The sequence below is a fragment of the Galeopterus variegatus genome, unplaced genomic scaffold (genome assembly GCF_000696425.1).
Source record: "Galeopterus variegatus unplaced genomic scaffold, G_variegatus-3.0.2 Scaffold498, whole genome shotgun sequence".
Classification (NCBI taxonomy): domain Eukaryota; kingdom Metazoa; phylum Chordata; class Mammalia; order Dermoptera; family Cynocephalidae; genus Galeopterus; species Galeopterus variegatus.
Genome location: NW_007726609.1, coordinates 135,942 through 148,168, shown reverse-complemented (window position 1 = coordinate 148,168; position 12,227 = coordinate 135,942). Strand labels below are relative to the sequence as shown.

Genomic DNA, 12,227 nt, shown 5'->3' with positions numbered 1-12,227 from the left:
ATGTGTATAAAATAAGTAAAAGAAGGAGAAGGGATATTGCTGAACCTTTAGGCTGACACAGCAAGATTGACTTTAAAAAGTTGCTATGTCATTTTTGCTTGGTGGTCTATGATATGTAGCTACTGATTGTGGATTATGTTACTCTAAAGTCATCTTATCGGGAAGAGCTTCATTGTCTCCCTGGGTAAATGAATGCGGCTATTAAGGATGAAAGTCATCTCCCTGTTCCTTGGAACAATAGGTTGATAGATATAAGTCACTTTCTGATAATTAATATTTTACCTTGATTTTTTTTTTTTAACTGTCTACTGGGATCTTGTTTTCAACCACCATTTCCAAAATTCTAGTGGTATATCTTATTTGCCTCTCACTTTTGACTTTATTGCATCATGATTTTGGTAAATTAACAGCTGACACAAATAAAAACTATAGCAAGTGGTGCTAAAGTATGTATGTATGTAGGGTAATAATTTGATAAAACGCTTTGAGCAGATATTGTAATTAGTATTTAAGTTTAGCGAGCTGAGCAATCAATAATGATAAAATATTAATTGATCTTTCTACATAGATAATTTAAATATTAATATTATAAATATAATCCCACCTTTTTTTTTCTGGTTAGACCTGCACTGATTTATTAATTTATGGAAATAGAAATTAATAAAAGTTATCACTTATCCTTACATATCTAACACTCAAAATAGGCTATTCAATACATACCCAGTGAAGTCATGAATTTATTCCAAAAATATATTATTTTAAGAAACCATATTTTGGTAACGAACGACTAAAATGGTAAATGTCTGAACCTTCTGCTATTAGAGAGCACCTCTTTCTACTCCTCAATTTCTTTGATTTTAAGATTTCATAGAACCTCCATCATTTCACACTTAAATAATAGATGCCAAGTCCATCACTTTCTGTCTGTCTCTTTTCTTTCACGGGCACTTTACACATGGGGGAACTTTGGGTGGGTAACTTGCAGCTTCTTAACACATGATCATCTAGAAGATTTATAGAGTATGAAATTAATCCCTATTTGGTCAAAATATTTAACATGTAAATTAATGCCTACAGATATTCATATATATCATATAGTTGTTATAAAAGATTAAATGAGGGCTGGCCCGGTGGTGCACTGGAGAGTGCGCCGCTTGGGAGCACGGCGGCGCTCCCGCCGAGGGTTCGGATCCCATGTGGAGACCGGTTCCTGCTCACTGGCTGAGCGCGGTGCAGGCGCAGCACCAAGGGTTGCGATCCCATTGCCGGTCAGTAAAAAAGACAAAAAGGAAAAAAAAAAAAAGATTAAATGAAATAACTTATTTGAAATCACTTAGAGCAATTAAAATGCTACACCAAATGGAAACTATCCTTTGAACTTTGGTAAATTAATGATCTATTTATTGTGATAATGTGGTACTTATTGAACAAATACATTAAAATAACTATTAAATACTGGAATAATCATGATTAAATTCACCCTAAGGCAATAAAAGGATGTGTGATGATGGATGAGCATTATATTTTTGCCATATAGAATATGTCTCTTGCTTGACTGATCTGTAAATTTCAAATGCTTCCTAAATCATATATCAAAAATTCAGAAAAATTAATATGGAAGAGCAACCTTCACAAATTGTCTTATAAATGCTGTTTGAACATTGATTATTATCATACTCTAACTCTATTGGAGCACACTGCTCTAATTGCTGCGGAGTGTTAGAATGAATCAACAAATAATAAACATGGGCCGGCCCGGTGGCGCACTGGATAGTGCGCTGCTTGGGAAGCGCGGCGGCACTCCCGTCCGAGGGTTCGGATCCCACGTACAGACCGGCTCCCGCTCACTGGCTGAGCGAGGCGCGGGAGCAACGCCGAGGCTTGCAATCCCGTCGCCGGTCCCCGGTCCGGTACGGGGGCAACACTGAGGGTTGCGATCCGTTGCCGGACACGGAAAAAAAAAAAAAAAAAAAAAAAAAAAAACAAATAATAAACATTTTAGAGAAGGAAGCAATATTGAAGGAATACATTTCTCCGAGAAGTTTAGACACAAATGTGAAAATTAGACATGTACAAAAAAGGAGTAAAATAAGTGGGCTTTTTATGGAGTAAAATGTAATGAAAAGACTAGTTCTATATAATTAAAATAAATCTTTCATTTTGACATCTCAGGTTTCGGAATACACAGGAAGTAGCCATGTCAAATAAGGCAGTCGATGCACCTGCTTCCCTCTGCTTGCTGTGGTCAGTCCCTTTGAAAGTGTTGGGTTCATTTTTTAACCAGTTTGTCTTTCTCCCAATATGGTTACTTATCTTGCAGTGTCCTAGATTCCTTCCTGTCCACCTGGAGAACTACCTTATTGTTTATCCAGGCTGTGAAGGAAGCTTCACCTGTACCTGAGACCAAGAACATAGAAGTGACTGTATAATACCTCATGGTTGTTGAATGGTGTATTTTTGACTTCATGAGACATTAATCAGGATGACGCTGGCCAAGTGGAGTTAGGATAATGGGCAGCATATACATATTTCTTATTTTCATGTAATACCTAAATTTGTACTATTTTAACAATTTGATATTGTAGCATGTAAACCAGTAATTCACATATATTTAATTTAAATATATCACAAATGAAACCAGCCCTGTAATGAAAAAAAATGTAAAAAGAGCATCGAGGAAATTATGCCTTGGAATTCTTCTCACAAACCATTTGAACATCACTTTTGTGGTTCAAAAGTTTTAGAATTACATGTATTAGAGACCTATCTACCTTACCTACTTAACTTTTTAGAACTAAATTGCCCGGAGAGTATAAAATGAACTTGAATTTAAATTTCTGGAGGTGCTTATTTTGTTTCCGCTTTTGCTTTCTCTGATTGTCATGATTCTGTTTCTGTAAATACAACTAGTGCCTACCCAACTACTAAGTACTGCTGAAAAAAGGCATCACTTAAATAGCACAGGCACTACTGGAATTCACAGAAAATTTTAATTCTTTATATGCTTCCATTGTGCTTCCCCTATTGATTTCCAAACTAACTTTAGTCTGTAGCACAAGTGTGTTGTGGGGGAAAGGTACAGAAATTTAAGGTTATCTTGTCATTTTTTCATGAGAGAAAGACAAATTAGAGCCAAGTAAAGGTATGTGCATAGGCATATTTTCCCTGAATATCTGAGTTAAATTTATCATGCTTCCATAAAACTAAGTGCTGACTATTAATATCCATATTTAGTGGCTAAATTTCTATAATGGCCATTCAAGGAATTAAACTCAGCATTTTCAAGGAAAACACTTTTAATTTTAAGGACGACAATACATTTTCAAGTGGGGAATGTAAGAGTTGAAATCAAAATTTGGAGACTGAGGTTATTTAAGCATGCATGTTCACATCCTGCAGAGGAAGTGTTAAATGTTATAAAGTGGTTGAACACTGAATGAAAGACATGCTGGAATATTTATATTATCTAATATAAACTCTACCAGGGCAGGGATTTTTGTCTGTTTTGTTCACTGATGTATTCTCAGTGCCTACAATAGTTCTTGGTATATAAAAATTGCTTAATAAATATTTGTTGAGTAAGTGACTAAACCTTCATGAATTCAATTCATCTGAAATGAATTACTAAGTATAAGGTAAATATCCCTTCTAGGTTGGCAACACGTATATTTACTTAAGCTCTAGAAATGATATTGTCTTTTTACCCTGGTTTTTAAAACCTCCAAAAGAGTTTCAAGTGATGAACATTTTAAAATGTTTTGCTTGATCATGGTATTAAAGGTAGAGTAGAACCAAAGAGGACTTCTTGGAATTAGGTCACTTCCTTAATTCTTTCTTTTGTGTAGAGATATTGCAACATGCCCACAATGTTTTTAAAAATGGTCTGTAGTCGTCTTCTTCCAGTTGTAATAATGTGTAATACCTAAGGGTAAGACAAGAATAAGGTGGTAGTTTTAATTCCAATTGTCACTGCCCCATTTTTATTTTTGCTTATGTTTGCATGGTATTTATAAAATCACACACATAGACATTTAATTTTTTTAGATGTCCTAGATTCACAGTGTATAGAAAACACATATATATATATGCATATTAACTCATAATAAGTTATCAATGGGATATTTTTAATCTCACATTCATAACAGAGTGTAAGACCAATAATTCACAAGAGACTGAATCTTGAGCAGGTGTCTATATTATGTAATCCCAATGCTCATAAATGAGCAAATGATTCTAAAAATACAGGTAACACTTTTTTGTGTGTTGTTTACTAGGGTAGAGAATGTCTTCAGCATTAGCACTATTCACTATTATACCTGAAATGGCACTAACCACTAAACACAGCAGGATGGTTGGACCCATAATATATATTTTTAAAATTCTGCAATCAGAATTTATACAATAAATTGCTTAAAGTTTATCTAGTTCACCTCTTGGTTCTATTCATAACCTAAACCATCTCAATCGTTGCAACAAATGCATTTATTCTGTTACTGATTGCAAATAGGAAGATTTCTTTTTTTTTTTCAATTTTGTGTCTTTCACCATTTGCATATGCATATTTTTTAAAACTGAACTCATGCAGCTTTGCAATGGACAGTTCAATATAGTACATTGTCTGGCGTAATCAGAGCACAATATCTGTAGCAAGTTATTTATATCATGCCACAAGTCCTCCTGTTTTTAGAACCATTACTAAAACTTTGTTAATGTTACCGATTACTAGCAAATAGCGAAAACTTCCTGAATTAGATACCAATATTCATTGATACTTTTCTGTAATGGAATTTTAAATGACCATGTGTCCACTACTCTTTTAAAGCTGCTGAATGCCTTGATAGTTGAATTAACCCATATTTAATTATAAAAATATGACATCTGATAGGGTTTAGTGCAGTGTGGTGCAAATTTCATTTTGTGTTTACATAACATTACCTACAAATAATATCTAGAAGCACATTAGAATGTTTCATGATACTAGAGACTGAAAGATATTTAATATATCAAATTGAGACTATATCAAACAAATCAAATTAAGAATAGGAATTGAGAATTAAGAAAGAAAACTGAGGAAAAAATTCTGCAGATTATAAGGAATCAAAATTCCTTACTGAATTTTACCAGAAGAATTAGAGAACTGAAATAATTTGGAAGATTTCAGTGAGTAAAAAATAATAAGTGGAAAAAAGCAGCCAGAGCGATTGTCTTTTGACTTACTTTTAACTTGATAAAGAGTATTTAGATGTCTTTCTTATTTTTTCTTTTTTAAAATTTTACTTATTTATTTTAATTGACAATAATAACTGCATATTTATGGGGTACAATGTAAAATTTTGATCTATTTATACACTGTAAATATTCAATCAACTTAATTAACATCCATCACCTCACCAACGTATGATTTTTTGTGTGTCGAGAAAGTTAAAAATCTATTCTTTCAACAATTTTGAAATATACAGTACAATGCCTTTCTTATTTTTAAACCTTAGTCAAGGTGTTCTATGTAGTTGGGTAATTCCAATGTCAACTTGTAGATGAAAACCCATTTTCATAAGGGCTACCTTCTGCAATCTATAAACAAAATTCTCCAAGTTGAGATGTTTTCTAGTCCAACTTACCCATTGAATGCTTGGATGTCATCTACTAAATCTATAAATCTAAACCAAATATGTAGATCTAAACTTGTGGTCCGGCTTCTATGTATGTGCCTTCAAAGAAAAGGAATTCACATCTCCTGAAAACCTTATTTTATTTTATTTTTTTCAGAATGATTTAGGGTGACATCATGTAATTTATACCTATTTTTGTTTTTCTCACCCAAAGAAAGAAAACTAATTCCTTTTTCACATGATAGCTCTTCCTATGTTTACGCATTTGTCACATCAACCACTCTCCTCTCCCAAAAGACTTTTATTCTTCAGTTCAAACTTCCTGAGTCCCTCATATGTCATGATTCTTTATCTCCTTTTGTCCAGATCAAGTTTTACACTTTATGCCCAGAACTGAAGATATGGAATATTGAATAAAATATTCATTGCCAACAGAATAATTGCATTTGAAACCCATATTATAACAAAGAATAATTATTATATTTTTGTGATTGGTAACAAATATTATTTTGTTTTCCCTTAAATATGGAATTAAATATTTTTAATTACTTGTATTACCTTTAACTATCTCGGTATATTAAAGTATTATCTCATATATTTATCAGTGGTGTACACTTTTATAAATACTCTTAATTACTGTATCTTGTTTCATTTATCTTTCATCTTAATGTAAAAATGCATAATATTTGATTTTTTAAAAATTGTCCTTAATTTATTTAACAGTATTGATTGTGCTAATATTTCATTTAATAATTTAAAACTGAGCATTTAGTTAACATGCATGTTTATGGTTGACTTCTTAATAATTTCTTTTTCTTTTATCTCTTCTTCCTCTTTGTCTTTTCTCTCTTTCTTTCTGTGTCTCTTTCTTTTTTTCCCTCTCTCTTTGTCAGTATTCTGTGGGTTGATACAGAGAACTGTGACCATTGTGCCTGGTATGGACTTGTTGTCCGGGACGTATATATTTGCGGTCCTGTTAGCATGCGTCGTGTTTCAGTCTGGCGCCCAGGAGAAGAACTACACGGTCCGAGAAGAAATGCCAGAAAACGTCCTGATAGGCGACTTGTTGAAAGACCTCAACTTGTCGCTAATTCCAGACAAGTCCTTGACATCTCCCATGCAGTTCAAGTTAGTATACAAGACTGGGGATGTGCCACTGATTCGGATTGAAGAGGGTACTGGTGAGATCTTCACTACTGGGGCTCGCATCGATCGTGAGAAATTATGTGCCGGTATTTTGATGGATAACCGTTGCTTTTATGAAGTGGAGGTTGCCGTTTTACCGGATGAAATATTTAGACTGGTTAAGATACGTTTTCTGATAGAAGATATAAATGATAATGCACCATTATTCCCGGCAACAGTTATCAATATATCAATTCCAGAGAACTCGGCTATAAACTCTCGATATGCTCTCCCAGCGGCCATTGATCCTGACATAGGAATAAACGGAGTTCAAAACTACCAACTAATTAAGGTGCGTTTTTAAAACACTTTGTTAAAGACATTATCTCATTTTTTAAACACATACACACACACACACACAAAGGATCTTAGTGTACTTCAAATTCTGAGTAAGCCAGCACTCTAAATTTTTAGTTTAAGTTTTATTTTTTTACAAAAAGCATACTGGAGAAAATTCATCAACGCAATTTTTGCAGTTACATAGGGTTTATGAATCTTCATTGTGTGTATATTTATTTTCAAACAGTTGTGCTTCCCTTAACAGTCTGTTATAGGGATCAGACAAGGAGCTCAGCCCTGCTACTTAGAAATCAATAGCTTGCCCAATATCTTACTTTTAATCTCTCTGGTCATGACTCTGCCACAAACTTGACCTAAAGCAAATCTAAATGTTAAGAATGAATCTACAAGCCTAGCAATTTTTCTTAGTGATTAGTTTACATAGAAAGCTTTATCTTGCTATTTGAAAAGATGTCAAATTTATTTGAAGGGCTAATAAGGCATTTTTATTACTAGCTTTTCTGAACATATGAAGATTGATAAATATTTTTCTTGATGATCTGAATCTTCTGAATCATCAAAATGAGGTTAAATTTTAGCTAATATGATCTTAATGTTAAATATTTTGATTTTGTTCCAATTCCTTGGAAACACTAACTATTTGTTTGCTGTAAAGGGTAAGTAAGCTTTTTAGCCAAAAAGATTCAGTTAATCTGAAAAACCTGTTTTGGCTTGACTTGGGTCTTGGGGTGGGAAAGGCAGAGGGAAGAATAGATGTAATATTTGGTATTCTTCAAAATATGAACTGAGGGGTCACATTTATCAAGTGAATGGGTGATTTTTTTTTAATTACCTATATGGTATATAGAGTAGTAGAAAACTCAGATTTGGGTATGAGAAATAGTGCAGTGCACTTGAACAATCTTGGAAAATACGTAAATAAATGTGCAGCTCTTATACAGATATGATCAGGGGATTTTCAAACTTTCATAAATATTTTCTGATTATTCACTTCCTGACTGATCAGCATAATGACTAATGTTAAAAATATGCAAAGAACACATGAATAAGATGTTCTAATCTATATCACCCGAAAGTTTTGGCCTGAAGGATATATAATATAGGAAAACTTCTCAACTGATGTTGATATGTTGTAAAGATATATTCGTTTATAAATACATTCAGAAATTGAAGGCTGCAGATCTCCAGCAAATTCAAGTGAAATGCAGATGTGTTTGAGTTTATGAAGTAAAAACAGAAAGAGAATGGTTAGATGATTTATAAATGAGCATTTTTAAGTAAGGTCTCTGCAATGACATCTCCTTATCTTATAAAATGGAAAAATATGCAGGAGTCAGAAAGATAGGGATAAACATTTTATGCTTACTTCTTACTAGACATGCTGCCTCTAGCTTAATCTTCCTGACCTTTAATTTCTTCAATCATAATATGAGGATGATGACATAAATATCACAGGGGCAGAATTGGGAAGCATAAGTACTAAGTATGGAGTAGATATACTTACATAGAAGATTTTTGGAGATGCTTTAAGACATTTGAATACTTATAAATGTGAGGCTTATTGCTTTAAATAGTAAATTGTGTAGCAGAATGGATATCATTTCTAAAGCAGCACTGTCCCCTAGAACTTTCTACAATGATGGAAGTTCTGTAATCTGTGACATCAAATATGGTAGCCACTAGCCACATGTGGCTATTGAGTACTTGAAACATGACTAAGTACTACTAAGGGACTGAATTTTTAATTTTAAGTTGAATAGCCACAAGTGATTAGTAGCTACCATAATGGACAGCACATCCTAAACAAAGAAAATAATTTATTTTGAAAATAAAACTTATTAGGTGAAATCAAGATGGGACCTTACCAAATTTAAATCAGGTATTTGTTGCTTTGCCTCACACAGAGTGATAGAAATGCAAAAGGATTACTCAAAGCCCATCTCTTCTGAGCAGTAAGACACCCTGAAAGGGTTAATTTCCCAGAACCCTCAAGAGAGAGGCAATCCTCCTTTGGGAAATTAACCACAAACTAGGGTTCTGTCTCAGTATTTATTCTCCAGGCCAGAAAGTTACAGAAAAGGAACATAGGTGGAGTTATGGTTAAGTATAATTTAACAATAGAAGCTGGTAACATCAGTGAAATAACGAAGTGACATTCCATACTGCAATTTGCAAAAGGCTAAGTCACTCCATCAACAAAAGCTTGTTCTTAGTAAATACTGTGTTTTCCTACAGCAGTTTCCTCAGTAATTTTACATAACAATAAAGCAACTTTCTTAACATATCAATCAGTAGGTTAACCTGCTCTCAAGAATGTCTGTCCTTGAGAGCCAGCAACTTTGCTGTGTTACAAATTCTATATCCACAACAGAGACTTTAGCCTAGGGAAGGTTTCCTGTCTTTTGCAAGCTTAGCATTTCCATACGTAATTTTAAAAGGTTAAGTTATACCTGAAACTACAGGGCTTTGGAAACTAGGCCCTGTGAAATACATTTGCTTTATAAATGTTAGTATACTCCACAGGTATTAGGAATAGGGTCTCTCTACCTGACCTTCCTGACAAATGTATTGTTTCAAAATGCAGTGGTTTGCTCAAGAAATAATTTTGTCATGTCTCCCTTAGGGCAGCTTAATGAACTTCAAAGAAATTTCTGATTTGTCTTGAAAGCTGCTTAACAAATTCAAATAAAAGAAATCAACTTGCTGCCATAATTTTAGCTTTGTTAAAATGTGTTTTCATTTGACTTTCTTTGAAAGATTGTCAGCAAATGACAAAAAAAGCTCACTAGAGGTTCTTAAATGAGTCTTAGAAATAGAAATGCTCTAAAATTTCTTTCTGTTTTGGAATGTGTTCTTAGCTAAAGTAACCATACGATGTACCTAAAGTACTGGGACATTTGTATGGATCCATGGACAAATACTATTCTGACTGCTTGTTAAAAATAAGGAGAATAGAACACAAATCATAGCCCCAGGCATGCAGAGGGCTATGACATGGGTGACATTAACAAAGTGCACTTTGACTTACAAGAAGGATCTGTCATGAAAGTCACATGTATGCTGTGGGAAAAGGGAGTTACAGAAAAAGAAAAGAAACATGTTCTGCTTCATCCATAAACTAGTAAATTTTATAATATGAAAGTAAGTAGGCCAATCATAATTATTTCTTTTAAAAGATCCTCTGTCCTGCAGAATAGGATGAGAATTGAAGTATTATTAACTTGCTCTACTTTTGTCAAATAGACAAGAATAGCAAAATCATAGTTTATCCTAACTAAAGTAATATAAAATGTGTATAAAAAGTTCAAATGGCAAAAGGAGAGAAGGGGGAAATATAGAGAAAAATTCTAGAGAAAAATAGGTCAATTCATAGATGAAGGGGTTTTGCTATTGACAATTTTTAATTCACTAAAATTAGAGGCAGTGGTGGAAAAGATTTATTAAACATATCTAAAGTGTATGTAATACAAAGTAGTATAACACTTAAACAGAATATTTATTTCTAAAACTTTGATTAATACATAAATATTTTAATTTAGTTAGTTTATATTGTTTTTTGTGACTTTAGGTATGCTTTGGCATAAACAGGGAAAGTATTATTCCACATTTTAAATATTTGGAAAATGAGATTCAGAGTAATAAAGTATTTTACTTATGACCATATGACTAGTAAATGATAGAGGTGGGAACCAGAATACCATTTCTGACTTAAATGTCATCAACAGACAGACAGATAGATTGATAGATAACCTTGAGAGCAGGGATCACAGCAAGTTCATGATCAAAAGGAAGAGGGTTAAAAGAGAAAGTGAGGAATGAAAGAATGAAGTGATTGCCAAGTAATTTCTGCTAGGTGAAAAGAAAAGTAAGTTAAAATAAAACTTATCTGTGTGACCTTGGTAAGGTTAATTTTCAACTTGTTAAGAGATCATGTTTCTTTCTAAAGAAAAAAAGATTCATCTATAAGAGTTCTTGATGTTGGTTTCCACTTAAAAAATCCCAATGTGATTTTTTTTTTCTCTGTGTTTCAAGTAAAGTCATGCTGCAATGAGAATTTCCCATGATATTTTGATATAATTTCCTCTTAATTTGGACTATGTTAAAGATTTATTTCTCTATACTATCAATATGCACTTATGTATATGCATACATATATGTGGCCTACATGTGTATGTATACATTTGTATATACATATACAAGGGTACTTCAAAAAGTTCATGGAAAAATAGAATTAAAAGAGAATATAACTCTTTCCATGAACTTTTTAAAGCATCCTTGTATATGTATACACACATAAATATACATAAATGTATATACACACACATATATATAAAATACCATACATTGCAGTATCAAATATGTGTGTATGCATACATATATGTGGTATATGTGTATACATACATATATATGTACATACATATAGGGCATATATGAGGGGTCTTCAAAAAATTTGTGAAAAGATTCATATTCTCTTTTAATTCCACTTTTCCATGAACTTTTTGAAGTATCCTTGTATTATAAACATATATATCGCATGCATACATATGTATATATGTACAGATATGGTATATGTGTATGCATATATATGTATGTACACACATATTCATAACTGTGCACACACACACCATACCAAATGTATTGCAGTATTTGAAAGAGCTGTTGGCCACGAGTGGGAAATTACAGTATCTCTTTAACTTTTACTTTTTCATTCTTTTTTTTTTTTTAAGACTTCTTTACTGAAAAATTTCTCCTAGCTTTAAATTGATTAATGATTCAAGTCTAAGAAGAAGATACCATTTGCAGCAATACCTAACCTTATTAAACTAAGGTACACTCCCCTAATTTTTGTGTGGGGAGCATTTGTTTTTTTTATTATTATTATTTTTATTTTGTCAATATACAATGTAGTTGATTATTATGTCCCATCACCGAAACCTCCCTCCCTCCTCCCTCTCCCCCCTCCCACCCAAGTGTGTCCCCTCCATTTGCTTGTTGTAAGAACTTCAAAAAAAATTGTGGTTGTTATATCTTCCTCTCCCCCCGTCCGGTTTTTTGTTGTTTTTGTTGTTGTTGTTGTTGTTGTTTGTTTGTTTGTTTGTTTGTGTGTGTGTGTGTGTGTGTGTGTGTGTGTGT

At 33.0% G+C, this 12,227-nt stretch overlaps 1 protein-coding gene across 1 annotated transcript in view; it reads left to right on the top strand.

Moving 5' to 3' along the window:
- Positions 1 to 12,227, top strand: part of LOC103587872 (protocadherin-11 X-linked) — an 87,808-nt gene that overhangs the window by 40,809 nt on the left and 34,772 nt on the right. Inside the window, exon 2 of the mRNA XM_008569445.1 lies at positions 6,503 to 7,086. Coding sequence (XP_008567667.1) covers positions 6,547 to 7,086 — 540 coding nt within the window. The 5' untranslated portion in view covers positions 6,503 to 6,546. The remainder of the gene's footprint in view (positions 1 to 6,502; positions 7,087 to 12,227) is intronic.